This window comes from Rattus norvegicus, chromosome 14 (assembly GCF_036323735.1).
Source record: "Rattus norvegicus strain BN/NHsdMcwi chromosome 14, GRCr8, whole genome shotgun sequence".
NCBI classification, from domain to species: Eukaryota; Metazoa; Chordata; class Mammalia; order Rodentia; family Muridae; genus Rattus; species Rattus norvegicus.
The window spans coordinates 107,462,138-107,488,972 of NC_086032.1; the positions used below are offsets into that span (position 1 = coordinate 107,462,138).

The 26,835-nt window shown below is 40.9% G+C and overlaps 2 protein-coding genes across 10 annotated transcripts; one reads left to right on the forward strand and one right to left on the reverse strand.

Moving 5' to 3' along the window:
• Positions 1–3,581: 3,581 nt before the first annotated feature.
• On the forward strand, positions 3,582–24,526 carry Mtif2 (mitochondrial translational initiation factor 2). 8 transcript variants are annotated; one of them, XM_039092122.2, is made up of 15 exons: positions 3,582–4,809; positions 6,619–6,684; positions 9,764–9,989; positions 10,411–10,522; positions 13,463–13,634; positions 14,080–14,240; positions 15,353–15,529; positions 16,968–17,107; positions 18,963–19,087; positions 20,154–20,358; positions 20,672–20,924; positions 22,473–22,613; positions 23,141–23,305; positions 23,687–23,827; positions 24,327–24,526. In XM_039092122.2, the coding sequence occupies exons 3-15, from the start codon at positions 9,771–9,773 to the stop codon at positions 24,497–24,499; spliced, it is 2,184 nt and encodes a 727-aa protein (XP_038948050.1). In that variant the 5' UTR covers positions 3,582–4,809; positions 6,619–6,684; positions 9,764–9,770; the 3' UTR covers positions 24,500–24,526. The 8 variants fall into 8 exon arrangements, with proteins under 8 accessions (XP_038948050.1, NP_001004254.1, XP_038948046.1 ...); XM_039092118.2 differs by lacking the exon at positions 3,582–4,809 and adding an exon at positions 4,816–6,208; XM_039092124.2 differs by lacking the exons at positions 3,582–4,809; positions 6,619–6,684 and adding exons at positions 4,816–6,208; positions 8,994–9,151.
• On the reverse strand, positions 24,527–26,804 carry Rps27a (ribosomal protein S27a). Of its 2 annotated transcripts, NM_031113.2 has the most exons (6): positions 26,745–26,804; positions 26,585–26,649; positions 26,122–26,176; positions 25,721–25,806; positions 25,320–25,451; positions 24,527–25,124 (listed from the first exon to the last, which is right to left on the reverse strand). In NM_031113.2, the coding sequence occupies exons 2-6, from the start codon at positions 26,630–26,632 to the stop codon at positions 24,975–24,977; spliced, it is 471 nt and encodes a 156-aa protein (NP_112375.1). In that variant the 5' UTR covers positions 26,633–26,649; positions 26,745–26,804; the 3' UTR covers positions 24,527–24,974. The 2 variants fall into 2 exon arrangements, with proteins under 2 accessions (NP_112375.1, NP_001292372.1); NM_001305443.1 differs by having other exon boundaries at positions 26,585–26,748.
• Between the last annotated feature and the right edge of the window lie 31 nt (positions 26,805–26,835).

Genomic DNA, 26,835 nt, shown 5'->3' on the forward strand with positions numbered 1-26,835 from the left:
AAATATGGTCAGGAACTATCTATCATGTGGGTGCAAACCCAGGTCCTCTGAAAGAACAACCAGTGCTATTGAACATAGAGCCATCTCTCCAGCTCCTTTATAATCTCTCTTAAGAAAGCAGTGTGATGTTCTTTCTGTTCTTTTTATTGTTTGCGTCATGGCCTCATGATACACAGACTGGTGTGTAGCTCATCTTGCACACCGCCACCATAGTGACCACAGAAGGTTTCCCCATTCATGCGTTCATTCTTTCATTGTTTTGTATGCCTACATGTTCATTAGATGATTGAAGCCTCATACATAGACAATTTTGTATCTTGCTTTTTTTAACTGATGAACATTTTCCTGTTGCTAGCCTATTTCCTATTTCAGTAAATAATTCATGTAACTGGATAATCATTTATTTATTGGGTGCAGAGAATAGAACTCGTGGTCTCAAGCATTCTACCAACTGAGCTACCCAACCCTCAATCACATTTTTTTTAGCCACTTCTATATTGATTTTTTAATCAATCTTAGTCTTCTAAATTGTTTATGAAAATAACTCTAAATTTACTAACAGTGAGTAAATTAACCTAGTGCACACCAACACTTCTCTGTATAAAGACAACCTGTGGGAATGATTTCTCTCTTTTAACTGATCAGATTCCAGGATCGAACTCAGAGCACAAGGCTCAACAGCAAGTGCCTTTACCCACTGAGCAATCTTGCTAACCCAAACTTTAATTACATTTTTGACAGGATTTTTAGGATAACTTTTGGTCAAAAAATTATTTTATTGTTTAATGTCTGGGGAGTGTGTGTGTGTTTGTGTTTGAAAAAATTAACAAAGGCTTAACATTCGTTTTGGTTGAGGAAGGCAATTTGTTTTGTTTTTTTGTTTTGTGTTTTTTGTTTTTTGAGACAGTGTCTCACTACAGCCCAGACTGGCCTGGAACTCTGAGAGATCTGCCTAATTCAGCCCCCAGGTGCTGGGACTAAAGATGTGTGACAACCATGCCTATCACCTTAATGGTCTTTGGGCTCTTTGTTTTTCTGATTGAAGCAGTGTAGTCCTGGCTGTCCTGGAACTAGCTCTGTAGACCAGGCTCCCCTTGAACTTGGAGATCAGACTATCTCTTTCCTCCCAAGTGCTTGGATTAAAGGTGCACATCACCCACATCTGAAAATAGTTTTTAAAAAAAAAGTTTCAAGTTCTTGTAAGCATAATTTGTCTCTTAGATTAAAAACAGAGAAAAATCCAAGACCACTTTCCCTAGTCCCATTCCACAAAATCTGTCTTCCAAATATGAAGACGATTTATCTCAGAAGATAAATTGTCTCCTATAGTAACAGAGAAGAAATCAGCTGGATCTACTAGGGAATCTGAGCTTCCTCCTGAGTACACTGTCAAAAACAAACCTTTAAATCTTTCAAAATGTCAGAATTTATTGCATAATATTAAGTTCACAAGGGCTGGAGAGATGGATCAGCAATTAAAGGATAGGCGCATAACCAAAAATATATGCTTGGTTCCCAGCACACTTGGTTGTCTCCAGCCATTAAAAAAAAATGTTTTCATAAGACACAGTGGTTTTGTTAGGAGCAGTTTATCAAGAAGTCCTGCTTTCCTTCAAGTTCTAAATGTATATGGCAAGGAGTGTGTGTGTGTGTGTGTGTGTGTGTGTGTGTGTGTGTGTTGTGTGTGTGATGTCTGAAGATCAGAGGACGACTTGCAGGAGTCTGTTCTATCCTTCCCAATATGTGGGCTCCAAGTATCAAACTCAGATTATCCATCTTTGAAACAAGAACCATCTCACTGCCCCACCCATGATTCTCTTCCAATCTTTCTTTTTTAAATGAAACTCAAGTCAGCAACTCACCTTGTAAGTTTTATTCATTTTTTAAAAGAAATTATTTCCTGTTTATGTGCATTGCCTGAATCTATTATATCACATGTATGCAGAGGTCAGATCCCTGTGGAACTGGAGTTAGAGATGAATTGTCTGTGAGCTGCCATGTGAGTGCTGGGTAATAGAACCCAGGTCCTCTGGAAGAGCAGTGGTACTCATAACCAGTAAACCATCTCTTCACCTCCCTTTTACAATCTTTTTTTTTTTTTTTGGTTCTTTTTTTCGGAGCTGGGGACTGAACCCAGGGCCTTGCACTTCCTAGGCAAGCGCTCTACCACTGAACTAAATCCCCAACCCCTCCCTTTTACAATCTTAAGTATTAACATTAATTCTCAGATCATATATTATACATTGCCCAGTAAATACATCTGTATATGCATATACATAGGTTTCTGAGTCCACACAGGACAATCAAAGAAAGAGTCACTCAAGGATGAATTAAGGCCTTGCTGGGAGATCCCTTATCTGTGCTGTTGACTGAATCTTGAACCACTGTGCAAAAATGTTTGATTGTTGAACAAAGTTGGTTTGGTTGCAAATTTTCATACCAAAGGCCCTGTGTTGCAGGATATCTGATCACATTGTGAACCCCAAGATTGTATATTGAAAAAACCTGTTTCTGGTTGTGGTGTGGCTCAGTCATAACACACTCCTTTAATCCAAGAGCTTTCCTTTTATTGTAAACAAGATTAAAGTCAACCTTAGGTCAAGATGTGGCACAAGCAAATGCCTCTTGCTGGGAATAAACATAGGGGAAAAAAACATAAGATAGTCAGAGGAAATCAGGAGGATGGATAGAGAGACCTACAAGAAGTAGAGGGGACCTTCAGCTTGAAGGGTTTTTAAGACACTGTGGAGAACTGGCTTTTTCCTTCTGAGATGTCAGTTGCGGAGGAAGGCCATCCAAGTTCTTTCTCTGCTTTTCTGAGGTAATAGGCTTTCACCCTAGCATCTGGATCCTGAGACTTCATTTGATAAAATCGAATAATTAGGACTTTGTTTTAACACCCCTTATCTAATCTATATATTTCCTGAAGGAAAACATCCCGCCTCCAGCAAATGTAGTCCTTATTGTACACTGTCCCAGTACCCAATGTGCGACACTCGAGGCCTGCCAGGACCAGTTTGTAACCAAAGCCGTGCAAAGGCTCTAAAGCGCCTTCAGAAAAGCAACTCCATAAATAAAGAAAACTGTTGTTGTTATGGCCAACCACCCCCAGCACAGCTGTAGCAATTCTGTTCCATGCTTACCAGCTATTTCATAGTGTTGCTGTAATATGCCTGCCAGTCATTGACACAGAAAAATAACTTGACTCACAATAAGAACATGCTGACCGCATCCACTGTTATGTTCTGACGTTTGTTAATCTTAAGGAATTCCACAAAGCTTCATGTAGGACCCATCAAGTTCAAGATCGATATGTCTAAAATATCTTGAGCCTGAGTTGCCCAATGGTCAGCATTTCCTGCACCTGCATATGAATTCATTGTGATTTTTTTCTTTATAAACTAATAGAAAAAGATATCCATCATCGGGCTCAGTGGTTAAGAGCCCTGACTGCTCATCCACGTCCTGAGTTCAATTCCCAGCAACCACATGGTGGCTCACAAACCATCTATAATGGGATCTGATGCCCTCTTCTGGTGTGTCTGAAGACAGCAACAATATACTCATAAATAAATCTTTTTTTTTTTTAAATAAGATATCAATTGTCATAGTTCAGATAATTCTGAGCTATGTCCCTGGTCTGACCAGTATTAGGGTGTGCATTCAATAAACCATTCTGGCTTAACTGAGATCAGTGTTCCTATGGTTTGTGTTGCAATTTCTAAACCCCAACAGTTTTCTACAATGATTTCTTCAAGGTCCCAGTAATTCTAGGAAACAACTATTCATTCTGATCTTTGCCCAGAGACTCAGTGATTCTATTAGAACTCCACTACAGGTTACAGAACGGCCACAAACGTTTAGAGTCAAGTTAAGAACTTTCAAAGAGGCCTGAGAAACAAACTGAAAACTAATGGACGGAAAGAGTATCTGTGGGGAAAAGACAATGCACCCAGTCTGGAGGTCATTAATACTGATTGTGAATCTTTGTGGTAGAAAGGGGAAAGGATAGTGAGATGGCTAACTGGGTAAAGGAGTTTACTGCCTTGCCTGAGTTCCTGAGTTCAATTTATATGTGTGTGTGATGTGTGTGTGTGTGTGTACATACAAATAAAACAAATTTTTAAAAAGAGGAAAGGAGTGGGTTGAGGGGCCTGAGTTAGGGTAGACACTGGGAGATCATGGGAAAGTGTGCTTTGGGGGTAAAAAAACGGTTCTATACCATTCCATTAATCTGTAGTAGAGCTAGATGTAAACGAGTTACCCTAAAGAGGTGGTGATGGCTGTGGTCATAGAGGATGGACCAAAAAACTCCAACCAAAGAAAAATAACGAAAATCATAACGAAAAACGTTTACATGAACCAGGTGTTCTTAACAAGTTATTGAAACCTTTCCACGATCTTGTGATCGGTACGGTGATTGCATACGGCAGATAAAATCGAGGCCAGGCCGGGCTGGGCTTGCAGATGGAGCACCCTGGCTCTACTACCTATCCAGCCCATCCCATTGAAGCTCTCTAGAGCCACCTTGCGCCGCCTCCTTCCAGCTAGATGCACGCGTCCTTCCTGGAGAAGGGAAGGAACTGCAGAGCTCCCCCTCCCCGCTGCAGGCCACCGGCTGAAGACTGCAGGTTACAGGAGTAGGGGCAGCCGGCCTCCGCCGGCCTCTATCAGCCACAGACAACCCGGAATTCAGTGGGAAAGCTGCTTCCGGCGGTACCGGAAGCACCACGGGGACCTTGCGGAAGGAACGGACTGAGTGACCCACAGTTCTCCTGGGTCCGGAAGGCGACCTCGCCTGGGAACTGAGTGAGTGGGGTTTCTACGCTAAGATGGTCGCGAGTGCCAGTGTCACTTGCCGCGGCTTCAGTGCCCACGAGCACCCGGGTGCGCTTCCCAGAGGCCCGTGTGGCGGCGGCGGCGGTGTTTTTCACTTCTTTTTTCCTTTCTAAAACCTCTTATTGGTCCATTCAGACATTTCCGTTAATGCAGCTACGCATTTGCAGCGTACGCACCCTCTCCCCGCTTTGCGAATGTCACCCTGAGTTCCCGTTCCTGGTTGCCGCTAACCTCATGGCAGTCGGGAATGACCGCTATGGATCCCACGTCCTCTGTAAAGTGACAGGCGTTGGGATATTTAAGAACCAAGGTTTCTTTCCAGGTTTGAGATTTGTCTGAATTCTCGATTACATATATCTATGTTGGGTTGTCCCAGAGTCTTTCCTGTTCCATTAATCTGTGCCCTTGTAAATCTGGTTTCACAAGTCATTTAAAAATGATTTAAGTAGGGGGTTGGGGATTTAGCTCAGTGGTAGAGTGCTTGCTTAGCAAGCGCAAGGCCCTGGGTTCGGTCCCCAGCTCCGAAAAAAAAAAATGATTTAAGTAAGCTGGGCATAGTAGTGCACTTCTTTAATCCCAGCACTCGGGAGGTAGAGGCAGGTAGATATCCAAGTTCGAGTCCCGCCTGCTGGTCTACATGAGTTCCAGGACAGCCAGGGATACACTGTCTCAAAAAAAAAAAAAAAAAAAAAAAAAGGAAAAAAATGATTTAAGGGAACCCTGTGTTTTCTGAGCACTTCCTTTTACTTTTTAAGTTACAGCAAACGCCTAACATGATTTTTGAAGTGTGATGATTATGTAAATGTTTGATTATTAAAAATGAAATTCTAAATATTTTTTAAAAATAAAAAAATTTGTGTGTGTGTGTGTGAGAGAGAGAGAGAGAGAGAGAGAGAGAGAGAGAGAGAGAGAGCGCTGCTTGCCTGCCCATAGAAGCAAGAAAAGAGTATAGAGTGTAGGATCCCCTGGAGCTAGAGTAACAAGCAGTTGTAAGCCACCCATATTGGGTGTCCAGAACTGGACTCAGTTGTCTCAAGAGCACCCAGTGCCGTATACCAAAGCCATGTCTTTGGCCTCTTTTTTTCTCCAGCACTGGGCACTGGGGATTGAATTAAGCTTCCTTGCATGTTAAGCAATGTATTCTGTCTTTCTTCTCTTCCCTTCCCCTTCATACCATTTCCCTCTTCCCCCTACCTCCTCCTCTTCTTTCTTCTCTTTTCTTTTGCATTTTGTTTTGAGAGATGATTTACCTAATATATCTAGCCTGACCTTGAGCTCCGTATGTAACCAAGACTGAAAACTGCTTTGAACTTGTCATCCTTCAGCCTTTGCCTGGAGTCGCCTGTGCCAGCAGGCCTGGCTTAAATTTGTAAGTCTTAGTTCATTTATTTGGAATGAAATCAGAATTTCTTTTGAACCTTCCTTTCATGAATGAGTTTCAAGGTAAAATACTAACTATATTAACACACACAGAGCCTCAGAATTATCTATAATTGAGGGAGATAGTGGCTTGTGAATGTTTTTTTTTTTTCTTTTCCTTTTTTCGGAGCTGGGGACCGACCGAACCCAGGGCCCGAACCCAGGGCCTTGCGCTTGCTAGGCAAGCGCTCTACCACTGAGCTAAATCCCCAACCCCATGAATGTTTTTAACAACATTCATGCTAGTGAATGTTCAAAGTATGTAAGTCATCAATGAGGAAACAATACATTTATCGTCTCACTTTTTTTCTTTGTAACCTTGTTATAGAAAGGCTATAGAGAAGTCTTTCTTTTTTACAGAGTGAGGCCCATTGGACAAGAGTGACTTGTTCCTCCCTGACAATGCTGGCTGATCTGTGAGAGCAGGTGCCCATTCAAGGCTTTTGTTACTGCGTCAGGTCCTTCCTCTATGACTTTGCTGTGCCATTTTCCTTTTATTGGTATTTTTTCTCTATGTGTATGTATGATGGTGTTAATGTGCCACAGGTAGAAGTTTCTCTATGACTTTGCTGTGCCATTTTCCTTTTATTGGTATTTTTTCTCTGTGTGTATGTATGATGGTGTTAATGTGCCACAGGTAGAAGTTTCTCTATGACTTTGCTGTGCCATTTTCCTTTTATTGGTATTTTTTCTCTGTGTGTATGTATGATGGTGTTAATGTGCCACAGGTAGAAGTTTCTCTATGACTTTGCTGTGCCATTTTCCTTTTATTGGTATTTTTTCTCTGTGTGTATGTATGATGGTGTTAATGTGCCACAGGTAGAAGTTTCTCTATGACTTTGCTGTGCCATTTTCCTTTTATTGGTATTTTTTCTCTGTGTGTATGTATGATGGTGTTAATGTGCCACAGGTAGAAGTTTCTCTATGACTTTGCTGTGCCATTTTCCTTTTATTGGTATTTTTTCTCTGTGTGTATGTATGATGGTGTTAATGTGCCACAGGTAGAAGTTTCTCTATGACTTTGCTGTGCCATTTTCCTTTTATTGGTATTTTTTCTCTGTGTGTATGTATGATGGTGTTAATGTGCCACAGGTAGAAGTTTCTCTATGACTTTGCTGTGCCATTTTCCTTTTATTGGTATTTTTTCTCTGTGTGTATGTATGATGGTGTTAATGTGCCACAGGTAGAAGTTTCTCTATGACTTTGCTGTGCCATTTTCCTTTTATTGGTATTTTTTCTCTGTGTGTATGTATGATGGTGTTAATGTGCCACGGGTAGAAGTTTCTCTATGACTTTGCTGTGCCATTTTCCTTTTATTGGTATTTTTTCTCTGTGTGTATGTATGATGGTGTTAGTGTGCCACGGGTAGAAGTTTCTCTATGACTTTGCTGTGCCATTTTCCTTTTATTGGTATTTTTTCTCTGTGTGTATGTATGATGGTGTTAATGTGCCACAGGTAGAAGTTTCTCTATGACTTTGCTGTGCCATTTTCCTTTTATTGGTATTTTTCTCTGTGTGTATGTATGATGGTGTTAGTGTGCCACGGGTAGAAGTTTCTCTATGACTTTGCTGTGCCATTTTCCTTTTATTGGTATTTTTTCTCTGTGTGTATGTATGATGGTGTTAGTGTGTCACGGGTAGAAGTTTCTCTATGACTTTGCTGTGCCATTTTCCTTTTATTGGTATTTTTTCTCTGTGTGTATGTATGATGGTGTTAATGTGCCGCGGGTAGAAGTTGGAGAACAGTTTTGGGGAGCTGAGGCCTTTCTTCCATCTTATGGATTCTGGAGATTGAACCCAGTCATCAAGCTTGAAGGTTAAGTGCTTTCGGCTGCTGAACCTTCGCACTGACTGTGTGGTGTATTTTGTTTGTTTGTTTGTTTGTTTTTGAAACAAGGTGTCATGAAGCTTTGGTTGGCCCCAAAAGCACTATGTATCCAAAGTTGGCCTTGTACTTCTAACCATCATGCCTCCACTTCCCAAGTGGTGGGGGTACAGTCACCTACACCATACTTGGCCGCCATTGCTTTCCTTTAAAAACAAACCAGCTGGGTGGTGTGGTGATGGCACACACTTACAATGCCAACACTCAGAAGGCAGAAGCAGGGGAATCTCTGAGTCTGAGGCCCGCTTGGTCTACAGAGTAAGCTCCAGGACTGGTAGGGCTACACAGAGAAACTCTGTCTCAAAAAAACAAAAGCGAAAAAGAAAAAAGGAAAACAAAGAAAACAAAAACACTGATGGGAAGGCAGGTGGCATAGGTCTCACACCAGCACTCAGGAGGTAGAAGCAAAGGGAGCATGAGTTCCAGGGCACTGTAACAACACAGTGAGGCCATGTCTCAACGTAAACAATTCAGTGTATTCAGTGTATCAGTACCATAAATACTTGTGAGGAGGATGGATTGACATGTTCCGTTGAAGCTTTAGTTTTATTCCTAATGCTGTGACCCTTTAATACACTTCCTCATGTTGTAAGGACTCCCAACCAAAAAATTATTTTGTTGCTATTTCATAAGTGTAGTTTACTACTGTTATGAATTGTAACATAAGTATCTGATATGCAACCCACACGTTGACAACAGCTGCCCCATATGATTAAGGTAAATTCAATGTAGTACTCCAAAATCTTCATTCTTTTGTTACAAAAAGAATAAATGTTACAATGAAAGAATAATGCTTAATGTTATAAAACAGTATTTTATTCTTTAATGAAACATTTAAAATATAACGTAGGGGATAAAGAGACAACTCAGCAGTTAAGAGTACTGGCTGCTCTTCCAGGAGACCCACATGGTGACTGACAACTTCTGCAACTCCAGTTCCAGGATTATACCCAGACATCATACAGGCAAAACACCCATAAACACAAAATAAGAATAAATCTTAAAAAGGTAATGCAACTGCATTCATATAAACAAATATGTAAGTATAGACAAAAGGCTTGAAATGAACATTAAAATATCTAAGTGTGTGTTTGTGTGTGTGTGTCTGTTCATGTTCATGTATACTAGGAGTCAAACTCAGGTTCGCATGCCTGGTAGGCAAGTATACTATGATTCACAAGCCCCTGAAAAAAAAATAGACATTTATTTTTTGTTTTGAGATGATGTCTTGTGTAGCCAAAGTAAGCCCCAAACTCTGTGTCAAATGACCTTTAGCTTCTGATGCTCCTGCTGCCCTGGGCATGCTAGGATTGCATGTGTGCCATATTCAGGCACACACTGTGCATGCAAGGCAAATGCTCTGCCACGAGGACTGCATCCCTGGCCCTCTAAAGTGTTGTTTGTGGCCTATAAGTCTTCTTACAGTAGCAGCAAGAGCATAGTATTAACGATTGTCAGAATAGTACTTGGTATAAAATCTCGTCTCAGTAGACCATGAGTCCTTTCAAGACAGAAACCCAGTTTTATTTGTGTGATCTGCATGTAGTAAATATTCTAGTGGTATTCATGAATTTGATATAAATATTAACCAAATTTTTATTTTAAAATTGTTTTTTCTAGGAGAAACATGAACCAGAAGCTACTGAAGTTGGAAAAGTTGCTACGATTTCACACTATTTGTAGGCAATTGCACAGCCTGAGTCAAAGAAGATTGTTAGCATGGTGGAAGCATGGGTCTGCACCGGCTTCCCCAGTGTGGGCAGATTGGCTGTGTGCCCGGCCTTGGCCGACAGACGTGCTTACTGGTTCAGCTTTGCATCAGCACAGACTTCTTGTTACAAAGAAGGTTGTTGAAGATTTATAGCTCCCACATTACTGAATCTGCAGTCCAAGTTTATAGAACTCTGTAGAGAAACCTTCTTTGAGTATTTTGTCTTTTACAGATTACTGTGTAAGCCTGTAGTCTACACAGATCTGTGTGAGAATCTGAAGTTCCATTGTTATTGTTGTCTAGTTGAACTTACAAGAGAGTTTAGGAACAGCCATAATTGTGGTACATATTACAAAATAGACCTAATTTGTTTCTTAAATTTTTCTTCCTTCAGCCAGGAGTTGAGACTCACACCTTTAGTCCCAGCACTAGGGAGGCAGAAGCAGGCAAATTTCTGAGTTCAAGGCCAGGATAACCAAGACTACACAGAAACCCTACCTTGGGGTATTACTATTTTTTTCTTTCTTCTCACTTACATGTTCTGCCTTTTTAATAGGAAAAACGACCACCGAGATCTCAGTTGTCTCCAATAAAAACTAAAAAAGAGGTAGAAGTATGGGTTGGAATGACTGTTGAAGAACTAGCCAGAGCAATGGCAAAAGACACAGGTGAGCCTGATTAGTTCACAAGGAAAAACCCTGGGTCTTAAAAGCTTAGGATTTTATTTGCAACCTTAACGCATTCCAGGTAAGCTGGACGAGTGTTTCAAATGTCAAATTATACTGATTTGTTTCATTTTAGAAATTATAAACTATTAATTTTTAAATCATTGCCAAGTATAACTCTCTAACTTTTTTTTTAGTGAATATGTAGGATTTTCTGTGTGGCACACACCTTTAATCCAAGCACTTGGGAGACTTTAAATTCGAGGCCAGCCTCATCTTCATAGAGAGCTCTGGGCCAGTTAGTTCTCACACCACAAGACCCTTCACAAAAATAGATAGATAGATAGATAGATAGATAGATAGATAGATAGATAGATAGATAGATAGATAGATTGCCTGGATCTTGCAGAGGACCCAGGTTTGGTTCTCAGCACTCACATGGTGGCTTACAACTGTTGAAACTCCAGTTCCAAGGAATCTGATGCCTCTTTGGGTAGCAGGCATGCATAGGTTACACAGACATACATGGAGACAAAACCCCCACACACATGAAATACAATTCGAATAAATAAAAATTTAAATTCATAGCTGGGTGTGGTAGCACAGACCTTTAGACCCAGCATTAGGGAGGCAGAGGCAAGCAGATCTCTGTGAGGTCAGCCAGGACAGGCCCTCTCTCAAAAAGAACACTTTAAATTCATAAAATTTCTGCACTATTAGAGTAAATCCAGATTCTTTGATTTTTTTTTTCGGGGGAGGGGGAGCTGAAGGGATATTTTTACTCTTTGTTTGTTTGTTTTAAGATTTATTTTATGTGTATTTTATTTGTATTTTGCCTGCCTGCTTGTCTTTGTACCACACACATGCTGGGTACGAAAGGAAGCCAGAAAGGGGTATAGAATCCCCTGGAACTGGAGTTACAGTGGTTATAAGTTGCCATGAGGGTGCTGAGAATCAAACCTGGGTCCTCTGAACGAGTACTCTTAACCATCGAGCCATCTCTCTAGATCCTGATTTCCTTCTTTTTTTCTATAATTTTTTGACTTCTTTTTCTCATTAATTTGAGAAGTTGTTTAAGACAAGCAGAGATATATTTGTGGGAATAACCATAGCTTTTCTTTTTAAAAAATTATAATTTAAAGGATTCTGTTACAGCTCCCTCCCTCTTTCCCTCCCCTCCCTCCCTCCAACTTCCCTTCCCTTCCTTACTCTTTCCTTCCCTCCATCATTCCCTTCCTCACTCTTCTCTCCCTCCTTCTTCCTTCCCTCCCTTCCTCTTCCCCTCTTTCCCTCCCTCTCCCCTTCCTTCCCTCCCTCTTCCCTTCCCTCCCTCTCCCCTTCCTTCCCTCCTTCTTCCTTCCCTCCATCTTCCCCTCCCTTTCCTTCTCTTCTTCCCTTTTCCTCTCTTCCCCTCTCTCTTTCCCCCTCCCCTCTTCCCCCTTCCCTCCCTCTTTCCTTCTCTCCCTCCTTTCCTTCTCTTTTCCCTCCCCTCCCTTCCTCTTCCCCTCCCTCCCTCCTTCCTCTTTTTTCCAAACATCACAGATTACAGATTGAACTCAGGGCCCTATACATGCTACGATACCATTTTGTAAAGTTAAAACACAAAGTAGTTAATGCTTCCACGTGCATGTTATTTCACCAGTTCAGGAAGTTGAACCAGGAGGATTAGGATTCAACACCCACCTACATGAACTCTGGACTTTATAGATAAATAAATAAATAAATCATAAAATCACAGAGATAGTAAGGACTCATGAAAACTTTTCAAAATTATTTTATTGCATTTATATATTTATTGTGTATACATGTCTGTTGTAAAAATATAAAAAAATAAATAAATAAAAAAGGTATCTTTTATCCCAACTCGGTCTACACCGCAGTGCCCCAAGATATCTGCTGGATATTTTGCCAGAAGCACACATTTCAATTCTGTGGCGGCCCAGTGTCTCCAGCCACCAGACACTTTCCTACACTCACATAAAAGAACACACAACACAGTAATCTTTGGCCCAATTGATAAGATATAATTGCCCACCTAAACATACAAAGCCCAATACACATCCATCCCTTAAAAACATTTGTAACAACCTGTAAAGGTACAGTGTGGGATCTTAATGTCACCTGCCATGTTGTCCTACCACAGCTTCTCTCCCTGTCCCTCCTGTCTTCCCTCCTTTCTGTTCTAGTCTCCTCCTCTTCCTTCAAACTTTTCTCCCGCCCATCCTTCCTTCTCGTCCAATGACAGGCCTCACCTGTGACATCATCCCACACATGTCCACATACATGTGCACACTAGGCCTAACGCCTAGCTATTTCCTTTCACGGATTCCTGTTTTCACTGCCTTTGGGTTATTCATACCTATCATGTCTGTCTAGTGGAAAGACAACCCAGTGGTCCCCATCTCATCCACTGCCTCCTTGATGGTGGTTTGAAGGATTCTACGATGGCAACTGGGAAATGCTATAAATTTCTTTATTGACTTTTAGTTGACGACGTCCCTGTTCACCATCCACCACTGAGATGAATGCGCTTTGTTCGAGGCTCTTTGCTTTGTTCTTGGGAAAGGTCTTACTGTGTTTCAAAACACAAAATTGCATTTCATCTCCACCTCAGATGGGTTTATTTCTACAGATTAAAATAAAACAAAGCACATTCTTAAGTGATTTATTCCTATTATTTTACTTTTTTAAAAAATGTGCGTGGGTATTTTGCCCACGTGTCTATATATCACAAGTGTGCCTGGTGCCTGCAGAGGCTAGAAGAGGTCATCGAATCCTCTGGAACTGGAGTTGAAGACAGTTATGTGGGTTCTGGGAATTAAACTTGGGTTCTCTACAACAGTAGCCAGTGCTCTTAACTGCTAAGCTATCTCTTCAATTCCAAGAACTCACTTTAAACCTTTACATTTATGAGTATAAAGAATTGTGCTTTATCTCAACCAGATTGTGTATATGAAGCTTTATTGAACACCGCCATTGACATAGACTCACTAGAAGCAAACTCACATTTAGACGAAGTCTGGATCAAAGAAGTTATAAAGAAGGCAGGAATGAAGCTGAAATGGAGCAAATTAAAACTGGAGAGAATAAGAGAAAATAAGGATGCTGTGAGAAGGTAAAACAGCGCATATTAGAGAACACCTAGCCATGTGCTTTTACTCAGTGTCTATGGGAAGATTTGTTTAGAATTTTTTTTTGTACATAAAATGGAATGTGACTTTAACATAAGTATTTATTCAAAGCACCAGAAAGTATATTCACTTTTTTATGAAACTGTCAGTTTTCATAGTTTGCAGGGTGAATATATTAGTCTGAATTTTAAATTTTGGTTCAGCTCCACCCACTAATATGAAGATACCACCTTCATAACAAAGAGGGAATCACTGGCTATTCTGCTAGGTTGTTCTGTATAAAAAGGGTGGAAATAGTTATGTCTAATCAAACATGTTGTATTTCATTGTTGTATTTTGTTATTAATGGTTGCTTATAGTGATAGCCGTGAACTGATCACAGTCATTTCTGATATTTAAAAAGTGAAATTCTTTTGCTGTTAATTGTAGGCCTGGGGCAGATCCAGCTTTACTAAAGCCAAGGTCCCCAGTTGTTACTATAATGGGTCATGTTGATCATGGGAAAACGACCTTACTTGACAAACTTCGGGAAACTCAAGTGGCAGCGATGGAAGTTGGAGGCATTACTCAACATATTGGTGCTTTTCTTGGTATGATCACAAACATTAGTGTGCATGGGAACCATGCTTGTTTTCTTTAATTAAGTGCCATACTGTGAAATAAACAGACTCAAAGAGGCTGCTTAAAGCCCCTGGAATGATCATGTGTAGAGCAGGCAGCTAAATGTTGTCATAAACTTTCTGTAAAAACCAAGCTATTTTACTGGTTTGGTTTTAATGAGCCTAATTTGTTTTATAATGTGTATTAAATCTCAGATGTAGGCTGGGTAGTATGGCTGATCACGAGTGAATACAAGATCTGTAAAAAGTGAGACTTCTTCAGGCTCTGTAACTTCTCGAAAGTACACAGCTGGTAAATAGCAAATCTAAGATTTAAACTCATTGGGCTGGAGAGATGGCTCAGTGGTTAAGAGCACTGACTGCTCTTCCAAAGGTCCTGAGTTCAATTCCCAGCAACTACATGGTGGCTCACAACCATCTGCAATGGGATCTCCTCTTCGGTGTGTCTGAAGACAGCTACAGTGTACTTATATATAATAAATGAATAAGTATTTTAAAAAAAGATTTAAACCTATTATTGAACTTAGATTTGAAACTATCAGCTACATACCAAATTGCCTTTTTGTGGCTTGAGATAGTTGTATAGCTGTAGTACAAGTGATCACCTTACAACTAACTATTCCTGGGTTCTCTCCAGAATGATAATCAGTTGGTACATTTATCAAAGTACCTATAGTCTAGAAATACAAATATTTTAGCCTTAAATTATTACATGAAAAGAAAGACCTCATGGTCTCATTAATATTTTATGACTTCTTTAGGAAATTTCAGACTGTGTTCTTCTGGTTAAAAATAGAGGAAGCAATAAAATAAAATATTGAGCTGGGCATGGTAGCACACACTTTCAATCCCAGTACTTGGTAGGCATATTTCTATGAGTTCAAGAAGAGACTTGTCTACATATCAAGCTTCAGGCTAGCCAAGGCTACATAGAAAGACCCCATCTCAAAAACAACAACCACAAAACAAAAAACAAACAAACAAAAAAACCAACCCCACACATACAATGTTAACGATGTCATCTATTCCTTTGTGTTAAAAAGTAAACTGAGTAACTGGTATTCTTGCATCTGTTTCCACAGTCTCTCTGCCTTCTGGAGAAAAGATAACCTTTCTTGATACTCCGGGACATGCTGCTTTCTCAGCAATGAGAGCTAGAGGAGCTCAGGTCACTGACATTGTTGTGTTGGTTGTAGCTGCAGATGATGGGGTAATGAAACAAACTGTGGAATCCATTCAGCACGCCAAGGATGCAGGAGGTACGCAAGGGCTGAGCTGAGCTCAGGGAGTAGGAGGTGTCTTTTTAAAGGCTTACTACAGAGATTATAGCTGGGCATAGTGGTGCATACCAGCACTAGGGAGGCAGAGGCAGAGACAGGTGGAACTGTGAGTTAGAGACCAGCCTGGTCTATAAAGTGAGTTACAGGACAACCAAGGTTACACACAAAGCAGAATGGTAATTATGGGAACTAGGGAGGTGTCTCATCAGGTAAGCTGCTCTTCCAACCGATCTGCTTTTCATTCCTAGCATCTATGGCCATTCACAGGTGTGTATAACCACAGTTCCAAGGGATTCAATACCCGTCTCTGGCCTCTGAGCGGTATACATACAGAATATGCAGGCAAACACTCATACACATAAAATAAAACAACCTTATTTTTTAAGATTTATGTAATTTATATGAGTCCACTGTAGCTGTCAGACACACCAGAAGAGGGCATTGGATCCCATTACAGATGGTTGTAAGCCACCTTTGGTTGCTGGGAATTGAACTCAGGACTTCTGGAAGAGGAGTCAGTGCTCTTAATCTCTGAGCCATTTCTCCAGTCCCAAATAACCCTTCTTAAAAAAATCTTTTGATTTGCTCCTTGAGGGTTTTGTATGTGTTTTGATCATATTCATTTTTCCTCCCCCGATTCTTTCCAGATCTTCCCCTCTTCACCATTCACCCATTTATGTCCTTTAAAACAACAAAACCAAGAAAACCATTCAAGACCAGTTATACTGCAGAAGAAGCTCATTCCTTTCTAGTTTTGAACTCTGGCTAGCTAATTCTACTCAGCTTTTTGGACTCAAACTCCTCTCTGAGCTGACTTAATTTCTCTTAGTTTTTTGCTAAATGCCTCCATTTGGCCTCAAGCTAATTCTAGCAATCTGTTCTAATCTTCTGGCTCCTTCTCATTCTCAGACTTGTGTCTTGCTTGTTCTCTCTGCAGTATCTGTACAGCTGTCCTGGTAACACTGCTTCCCCTCTCTCTGCGCTGCTCTTAAATAGCTTCCTTTTCCTCTCTCTCCTTGTGAGGGTTGGGCAGATCCTATTCTGTCAATTCTATCTCTGATTCATCACTTTGTCTGCCACTCAATTAGACATCACTTTCAAACATGGGTGCCTCCTTCTACAAACTAACTTTACCTTCACTGTTTGGGATTAAAGGTGTGTGCTAAGGGATGAGCCACATCACAACTAGAGACAGATTTTTCTGTATTTAACACAGTTTCGGGGTTCACGGTGTGATCAAATACCCTGCAACACAACAGAGTCAGGTAATGTGAGTCAAAAGTGGATCTTTTCGGCCTTGGTTAATTAGAAGCATCCAGTGGATGAAGAGAAGACCAGAGTAGGTTGGTACTTCTCACAGTAAATGTCTGAAATGGAAGGAGTTCCTATTTGCACTTTTCATTACTTTCTCTTTCAGTTCCTATTATCCTTGCAATAAATAAATGTGACAAGACAGATGCTGATCCTGAAAAGGTGAAAAAAGAGCTCCTGGCTTATGATGTGGTGTGTGAAGAGTATGGTGGTGATGTTCAAGCAGTGCACGTCTCTGCACTAACAGTAAGTTCCAGCATCTCAGGACATCCTGCACTGTGCTTCACCTATAAGGACACTTTTTTGGGGGGTTGAGGGGTGGAGGTTGGGAGGGGAGACATGGTTTCTCTATGTAGCTGTAGCTGGCCTGAAACACACAGCAATGCCTCTGCCTCTGCCTCTGCCTCTGCCTCCCAAGTGCTGGAATTAAAGTCATGTTCCACCTCACCTGGCCACTTTTTGTTTTTAAGGCAGTCTCAAACTACCTATGTTGCCCAAGTGCTAGAATTACATGAGTGTCCCTCCACACTTGGTTTGCGCACTGTTGTGGATCACACCCAGACTCCATGCATGCTAGGTAAGCATTGCATCTCTAGCCCCTTTCAATGTTTTGAGATACATAATTTGTGTTTTTAAAAAATTGTTTTGAGTGCTGGGCTGATGGCTCTGTTGATAAAGTACTTACCAAAGAAGCAGGATAGCTGAACACAGTAGCATAGTATGTAGCCAATCAGTGGGCTCTGGGCCCAGAAAGAGACTCTACCCCATAAGGTAAAAGGGTTCTATTCCTTCACAAAACATCATGACAAAGAAGCAAGATGGGGAGGCAAGTGTTCATTCAGCTTACACTTCCACATTGCTGTTCATCATCAAAGGAAGTCAGGACTGGAACTCAAGCAGGTCAGGAAGCAGGAGCTGATGCAGAGGCCATGGGGTGATGCTACTTACTGGTGTGATTCCCCTACTTTGCTCAGTTTGCTCTTATAGAACCCAAGACCACCAGCTCAGGGATGGCACCACCCACAATGGGCTGGGCCCTCTCCCCTTGATCACTAGTTGAGAAAATACCTTACGACTGGATCTCATGGAGGCATTTCCTCAACTGAGGCTCCTTTCTTTGTGATAATTCCACTTTGTGTCAAGTTTGTGCCAGTACAGGTAGAAAGATGGTTTAACTGTTAAGAGCACTTTTACTCTTGCTGAGAACCCAGCACCACATGACATTTCACAACCTACTATAACTCCAGTTCCAGAGAGTATCAAGGCCTCCTTTGACCTCTTTGGGCATCAGGCACACACATGGTACATACATGCAAGAAAAATAGTCATGTATAGAAAAGAACATAAACCTAGCCAGGTGTGGTGGTGCACACGTTTAATCCCAGCCTGGGTTGTTCCGTAGTGAGTAGTGATTTCCAGGCAAACCTGGGTTACAGCATGAGACACTGTTTTTAAAAAATTCAGAACACATGCTAGGCAGTGGTAGTGCTTTAATCCCAACACACAGGAGGCAGAAGCAATCAAATTTCTCAGTTCAAGGCCAACTTGGTCTAAGAGCAAGTTCCAAGATGGCCAGAGCTATACAGAGAAACCCTGTCTGAAAAAACAAAAACAAACAACCCAGATGCCGGAGAGACAGTGGTTAAGAAGACTTGCTGCTCTGTCAGAGGTTATGGGTTTCATTCCCAGTGCCCACATGATGGTTCACAACTGGCAGTAACTCTAGTACATTGGATCCCATTCTTTGGCCTCTGCAGCACTAGGTATGCACTTGGTACATATACTTACATGCTTGCAAATGCTAATGCACATAAAATAAAAATAAAAGAAGAAAACCACAATTGTGGAAACAGAGAGAGGAGACAAAATTAACTGAATGGAGCATGTGTTTATCAAAGGTATTAGCACCACTAGTAGCTGCCTGTTAAAATTGTTCAGGTTTTCTTGCTAAAGAATTACTGCTCCTTTTCATTTTGTAAAATTGGTTATTTCATTACTTTAATTCTTAAAAGGAAAATTGTAGCTTTCCTAAGATTTATTTTGTCTTCTTACCCTCACATTTAGCAATCATTTACTGATTTGTATTACCCTGTTGTTAAAGGGAAAGAACCTGATGGCTTTGGCAGAAGCAACAATTGCTCTCGCAGAAATGTTGGAACTGAAAGCAGATCCCACAGGCCCAGTGGAAGGAACAGTAATAGAGTCTTTCACAGACAAAGGAAGAGGGTAGGATTTTACAAAAATGATTATCATTCTGTTTATTTTTGTGGCTTGGTTGTATAACAATATAGTTTTACTGTGAACTCAGTTTCTGGGCCATTTTTTTTAAAAATATGTGTTTCCAAAGTATTTCATTTCACTAGTACACTGAATACAAAAATGAAGTTGTCAGGAGACCAACCACATTAACTGTCTATATATACCTAGTCACACTTTAATGGCTATGGATTAGAAAGCAGGATAGGATTGAGTCAGAACAAACTGCCTGTGGCAGCTTCCCCTTTAGATACTCCGTGAGTGCAGTCCCATAGGACTTGTCCATTCCCGATTGCCTTGCTTCAGTTAGCAAGAGACAGTGTTCCCAAGTGTGTTCACCCAGTCTTTCCTCTGTCAAAGACTGTTCTGTCAAAGGCTGCTTCTACGTCTTTTTCTTCTATTCCTTGGCTGTTGTGAAGAATGCTTTGCTTTTATTTTTGTCATGATGAGGACAAGCCTAAGGCCTGGCCCCATGTGGTTTCTTATTTCTGTAATCCCACCATTTTGAAGGTTAAGGCTGGAAGAGTCAAGGCCAGGCTAGATTAAGAGACTGCCAAAAGAAACCACACTGAGGGGCTGGAGAGATGAGTCAGCAGTTTAAGAGCACTTGCTGCTCTCGCAGAGGATCTAGATTTAGTTCCCTACATCTTTATGGTGCCTCATAGCCTTCTGTAACTCCAATTCCAGGGGATCTGATGATGCCTTCTGTGAGTAAGCATATGGTGGACACACACACACACACACACACACACACACACACACACAAGTGAAACACTCAGACACATAAATAAATCTTAAACAAACCACACTTAAAAAAAAAAAGCTGTGATTTCCCATGTTAAGCAAGTATATTGTGACAAATCTTTGGTGAAGTAAATGTCTTTATAGTATCCAAAGCTACTTGAAAAATTGAAAGTAATCTTATATATTCATAGGGTATGTTTGTGAACATGCTTCGTAAAGCTATTTTTTGTTCTATTTAAGAAAGTACAATTGTGTGCTGATTAAGCTTTAATACTTTTTTGTATCATTTTAGTCCTGTTACAACAGCTATAATTCAAAGAGGAACTCTGAAAAAAGGCTCAATTCTAGTTGCTGGGAAGAGTTGGGCAAAAGTTCGACTAATGTTTGATGAAAATGGAAAAACAGTTAATGAGGCCTATCCTAGCATGCCAGTGGGAATCATAGGCTGGAGAGACCTCCCTTCTGCAGGAGATGAAATTCTTGAAGTACAGTCTGAGGTATTCAAACCTAATTCCCTAATGTTAGATATTACATGATGACTTTATGTACCAGTATATATTTAATGAGTGCTGACATAGAATTATAGTTTTTAAGTGTCTGTGAAGAGAACAGTATACTATTTCAGAACTAGAGTATTTTATTTCTCAGATGTTTTAAAACTTTCAATTCTATATAAAATTCCTAAAATTATAAAATTAATGGTTTCATACATAAAATTAAGCTGATTTCATAATGGAGAAAACAGAAAGCTTTTAACCTAGCAGACACTGGTTTCTGTTTCATTAAATCATGCCAGTTTTCCCTGTAAAGCCAAGGGCCCGTGAAGTTGTTGACTGGAGGAAGTCTGAGCAAAAAGAAGAAAAGGGCAAAGATGACCTGAAAATAATGGAAGAAAAGCGAAAGGAACACCAAGAAGCACATCGGAAAGCCCGTGAGAAGTATGGCAGCCTGCACTGGAAGCAGAGATCATATATAAAGTACCTTGAAAGAAAAGAACAGAGACCCTTAAAGCCCAAAGAAAAGGTAGAAAGGGACTCAAATGTACTTCCTATAATTATTAAAGGTAACTTTTTTAAAGTTTTACAACTATTTAAATTTTTTTTCTTAATTCTCATAATTCATTTGGGCCCCCTCTCCTTTAGTCTTTTTTTTATTGTGGGGTGTCAGTGGAGAAACTTGCAGTCTTGCTCTATAAGCTCAAACTAGCCTGGGCTTGTTCTAGAAGCCAGACTGACCTTTCCTCCTGCCTAGCTTATAAATCTCCAGGTTACAGATGTAACCCCAGTAAATCCTTAATTGAAGTAGAAACTATTTTAGTGATTTGATGTTCAAAATGTTTTTTTCTGAGCAAGCATAGATTGTATTGATTTCATTGCAAATGTGTCTTTATTTGTATTTTTTAATTGGATATTTTAATTTACATTTCAAATGTTATTCCCTTTCCAGGTTTCCCGAGCATAAGCCCCCTATCCCATTCCCCTCTCCTTCTATAAGGGTGTTCTCCCTCCCCAACCACCCCCACTTCTTACCTCCCCCACCCTGAACATTCCTCTGCACTGGGGGTTCCAGCCTTGGCAGGACCAAGGGCTTCTCCTCCCATTGGTGCCCAACAAGGCCATCCTCTGCTACATATGCAGCTGGAGCCATGGGTTTGTCTGTGTGTACTCTGGGTAGTGGTTTAGTCCCTGGGAGCTCTGGTTGGTTGGCTTTGTTGTTATGAGGTTGGTTGCAAGCCCCTTCAGTCCATTCTCTAATTCCTCCAACAAGGACCCCATTCTCAGTTCAATGGTTTGCTGCTAGCATTCGCCTCTGTATTTGTCATGCTTTGGCTGAGCCTCTCAGGAGACAGCTATATCAGGCTCTTGTCAGCATGCATTTCTTGGCATCATCAATCTTATCTAGTTTTGGTGGTCTGCTCCAACTTTGTCTCCCTATCTTTTCCTATATTTTTGTTCCCTCTGTGGATTGTATCTTGAATAATTCAAGCTTTTGAGCTAATATCCACTTATCAGTGAGTACATACCATGTGTGTTTTTCTGTGACTGGGTTACCTCACTCAGGATGATATTTTTCCAGTTCCAACCATTTGCCTATGAATTTCATAAAGGCATTGTTTTTGATAGCTGAGTAATATTCCATTGTGTAGATGTACCACATTTTCTGTATCCATTCCTCTGTTGAAGGACATCTGGGTTCTTTCTAGCTTCTGGCTACTATAAATAAGGCTGCTATGGACATAGTGGATCCCGTGTCCTTGTATGTTGGAGCATCTTTTGGGTATATGCCCAGGACTGGTCCTCAGGTAGTACAATGTCCCATTTTTCTGAAGAACCTCCAGCCTGATTTCCAGTGGTTGTACAAGCTTGCAATCCCACCAATGGAGGAGTGTTCCTCTTTCTCTACATCCTCGCCAACATCTGTTGTCACCTCAATTTTTGATCTTAGTCATTGTGACTAGTGCTTTATTTGTATTTTATCAGTAAGTTCTTCAAATGCTAAGGTTTAATAAGTGATTTTAGTGATAAAGCCATTCCTGTCTTAGCTGTAGATTGTCATTTTATATAGCTGCCTTTTACAACCAATACATTTTAAACTCTTGCTGCATTTGTAGGTGACGTTGATGGGTCTGTGGAGGCCATCTTGAACCTTCTGGATACCTATGATGCTTCCCATGAATGTGAACTAGAATTAGTGCATTTTGGATTGGGTGACATCAGTGAAAATGATGTTACCTTTGCTGAGACATTTGATGGTAAAGATTCTGTTGGCTATATGTTAAACTCTGTTCTCTAGATCATATTTACACGTTTTACTTGTTTTGTGTTTGGCTGATCATTGGCCAGCATTCTCCCCTGTGCAGGAATAATCATAGATAATCCGTCTGCCATGGCCACTGCAAAACTTGATTATTGTTACAAGAGTAAGTGGTGTTCCTTGACTTCTTTTTAAAGCATCATTATTGCTCTGGTCAAAGGGTACAATCCAGGTACCGTTCACCCTGTGAGTGCTCTTATCTGTGAGCAGTCTGTTTAATACTTTACAGCACCTTGGGACCTTATAATGCCAGTTGCAGGGCAGTTGACTCCCCTTCTGACCACCTCTGGCACTAGGCACACACACACATTATACATGTAATCTAACAGTCAAAATAAATCTACTGCATAATTTACAAAGGAAATAAAACCATTTGGATTTGACTTTCTGCCTCAAAGAAGTTTTTTTACATAAGCATACTATATGCAAAACTTATGCTAACAGAATCTTGTCTCTGCTTTCCAGGTGTTATTTATGGCTTTAATGTGGATGCAGGCAGTGCTATCCAGCAGTCAGCTGCACAAAAGGGAGTCAAGATTAAACTTCACAAAATCATCTACCATCTTATTGAAGATTTGCAGGAGGAACTAAGCAACAGATTGCCCTACAAGGTGGAGGAGTACCCAATAGGTGAGTGCTAATTGCTACTTTGCTAATTGTACTATGGCAATAAATAGGACCTAAAAAAGCAAAGCTTAGAGAAATAGATTCACTGCCCTAACACATAATATGTATTCTAGAAAACAATGACTACCATGAGTGAGAGTTGATGGTGACTTTAAGTCTCATACAAGTTAGTATCCTAGAGGATACAAAAGCAAACAAAATGACTAAGAACTTGGCTCAAGTCTACACATGAACAATCATTGGAATACAGGCTGTCATAGAGGAGCCTTTGGTTTTGTCCTGATAACACATTGAAAGCATGTAAAGTATCATGCAAGTCATCTCCTGGGATTTGCACCTGTTTCTATGTTGGCCTCCCAGCCATTACATTGTTTTCTTTTAAAGGTGAGGCTTCTATACTAGCTACCTTCACTATAACAGAAGGGAAGAAAAAAGTTCCTGTTGCTGGCTGCAGAGTTCAAAAGGGACAGCTAGAAAGACAGAAGAAGTTTAAATTAATCCGCAACGGCCAAGTTATTTGGAAGGGTAAGCCGTATCAAAACCTATTTCTAAATTGTATATAGTCTCCATTGTGTAGCCATCCAAAACCTATGTGTGCATTCTTCACTACAGTAGCCTACTTAGCCTATGCCCTAACTGCTCTATAGATAGGCTCCATTTGCTCAACATTTAACCCATGTTTTGTCCCCATAACCAGAGACTGAACCCAAGGTGCCACACCATGCACACTAGGGAAGAACCTGAGCAATCTTCAGACTTGCCTGCCATCTTTTGATTTTATTCTGGGTACAACCTTAAAGCAGAAGTTTTCAGAACTATTAAATCAATCTTTCTCTGGTTATTGGGGTGGGACATAGCAGCTAAAGGCACTCGCAACATAAGCCCCACAACCTGGGTTTAACATCCAAAACTATGAAGGTAGTACCATGCTGTCCTCTGACCTTTACCATGGATCTTATACTTAGTAGACAGCTTGCTATTCATTATTCAACAATTAACTCACCATGACTTTTTTTCTTTTAAGGCTCATTAACTTCGCTGAAACACCATAAAGATGACGTTTTAGTTATAAAAACTGGTGTGGACTGTGGTCTTAGTTTAGATGAAGAAAACGTAGAATTTAAAGTGGGCGATCAAGTTATCTGTTATGAAGAAAATAAAGTACCAACTAAGACTTCCTGGGATCCAGGATTTTAAATGTGCATTAAAAATGGTAAAAATGTATTTGTTTTCGTTTCTTTATTTAAATACAGTGTCTTGCTGGCACAAGCTGGCAGCAAATCTCCTGCTGAAGTCTCCCAAGTGCTGAAACCTTAACTATGCACCACATGCCTAGCTTACCTCTTATAGAGGAAAAATCACCATCAACACTGAAAATATTTAACAGCTCACACACATAGCCAACCTCAGGAAGCATCTTGAATGTACTGTGAGACTACTCTCATGTCTCGTAAGACAAGATCACACTACTTCCAAGTCTACAGGATATCCCACAACCCCTTAAAGAATTCTGACCTTTGTGCCTGCCAGGAAAGCCAAAGCCAAGATGGCTTACCATTACGATCAAACTCTCCTGACCAAGGACTGTTACACAGCTGAAGAAACATTGCTTAAACAATAATAAAACACAATACTAAACATCAGTTCCTTCTCTTTATTAACTCATACACAACTACTTGTCTTCTGGTTTGTTGAAGCAGTAAGTCAGACAACACTTGCCACAGTAATGCCTGTCAAAGTGGCTACCCATGAAAACTCCAGCACCACATTCATCAGAAGGACATTCCCGACGAAGTCGGCTGATTTTGCCATTTTCATCCACCTGGAAAAAAATTTACTGTAAGATGATTCCACAAAACATGTTGTGAAGTCTGATTTAAGTGACTCAACCTCTTGATCTCACAGCACTAATTTTTAGTTAGTACTTCTGCAAATTAAAACCCAAAGACTTATAGCAGAATCTTAGAACAAGCAATGCAGCGTCTAATTATATAAACTCATTTAACTATCAGCTCACCTTATAGTATTTCAGCACAGCCAACTTGACCTTCTTTCTCTTATGCTTGTTCTTCTTTGGGGTGGTGTAAGACTTCTTCTTCCTTTTCTTAGCGCCACCACGAAGTCTCAGCACGAGATGGAGAGTGGACTCCTGTTAGTGGAAGAGAAACAGCAGCACTATAACATCAAAAATTCTCTCCACGGCCTGTCAAGGCTGGCTGTGGTTCTGCCTGTCTGCTACCCCAGCACTAGGGGGATGAGGGAGGCTCAGGAATCCAGTTCAAGGTAGATTGTGAGACTGCTTTCCACAAACCAAAAAGATCAACTAACCATATATTTTAAAGTCAGGGAACAACTAGAGTACGCATCAAGTACTGGTGGGTTCACTACCTTACCTATCGTATTTTCCCTCAAACAAACCTTTTGAATGTTGTAGTCAGACAAAGTACGGCCATCTTCCAACTGCTTACCAGCAAAGATCAACCTCTGCTGATCAGGAGGAATTCCTAATTAGAGAAAAAAATATTGGGCTTAGTAAAACAAGGTACATGCCCCATATCTAAACTCATGTATCCAATAATAGCTAACAGCGGTCACTGCTTTAAAGTCTTTGTGCAACAGTAAACAGGGAAAGATTAACTTGTTAAAAGTCACACACATTTAAAAAGTTGTCTTGCAGAGTTTTCAATCAAATAGCCTGACACCACTCTCAATATTTTACTCTTCAAAACATGTAAATTTGTTAATCTGTTTTCTACCCTAAGCAGACATGCCCATGTCATACATGCCAGACATTTTTCTAGTGACAAAACTTTACTTGCCTTCCTTATCCTGGATCTTGGCCTTTACATTTTCTATAGTGTCCGAGGGTTCAACCTGCAAGTTATGATATATGTAGTTAATATTCAGTTACATAGTAAGAAACTAGAACAATAATCTCATTAAATGCTAACTTTACACACAACGAGCGTGGAAGAGGTGAGCTCCAGTTAATCAATGAAGATGACCCAGCGGGCACCCTACCAAGAGCGCTACAATCCAAATTAGTTCCCAGACCCGAGTTAGCGACGGCCGGGGAAGCACGCGATAGCGTCTGCCCGGAGCGAAGCGTCTCCCTCCATATACCCTGCATTTCGCCACTCCGGACAGAGCAGGCGCGACCGTTCCGCACCTAACCTTGTTAAGCACCCTATCCTAAGCTTCAGAACTCAGGCTCAGAAACGCGTTCTCTATTACACAGGGCCTCAGTCAGGCCTTGGCTTCCTCAATGCCACCTGGCCGTACCTCGAGCGTGATGGTCTTCCCTGTAAGGGTCTTCACAAAAATCTGCATCGTGGCGGCTGCTCCACCTGCATTCGAAAAGAGACGGATTAGACCCGACCACACCAGTGAGAGCGACCGGTAGAGCCACTAGCCAGAGCCGGGCCACAGAGCACACACTCACCAACGATGGCGGATCGGAAAGGAAGAGCCAAGCGTGGCTGACCGAGTCTCCGGGTCGAAGGAACCGCCCTTTAGGCGGCCACGCTCGTGCC

Coding starts and splice junctions, on each gene's coding strand:
- Rps27a (NM_031113.2), bottom strand. CDS start 26,632: ATGCAGATTTTTGTGAAGACCCTTACAGGGAAGACCATCACGCTCGAG. Junction 26,177..26,584: donor GGAAGACCATCACGCTCGAG/GTACGGCCAGGT, acceptor CATAACTTGCAG/GTTGAACCCTCGGACACTAT. Junction 25,452..25,720: donor CTGACTACAACATTCAAAAG/GTTTGTTTGAGG, acceptor TTCCACTAACAG/GAGTCCACTCTCCATCTCGT.
- Mtif2 (XM_039092122.2), top strand. CDS start 9,771: ATGAACCAGAAGCTACTGAAGTTGGAAAAGTTGCTACGATTTCACACT. Junction 20,359..20,671: donor TTCTTGAAGTACAGTCTGAG/GTATTCAAACCT, acceptor TTCCCTGTAAAG/CCAAGGGCCCGTGAAGTTGT. Junction 20,925..22,472: donor ACTTCCTATAATTATTAAAG/GTAACTTTTTTA, acceptor CTGCATTTGTAG/GTGACGTTGATGGGTCTGTG.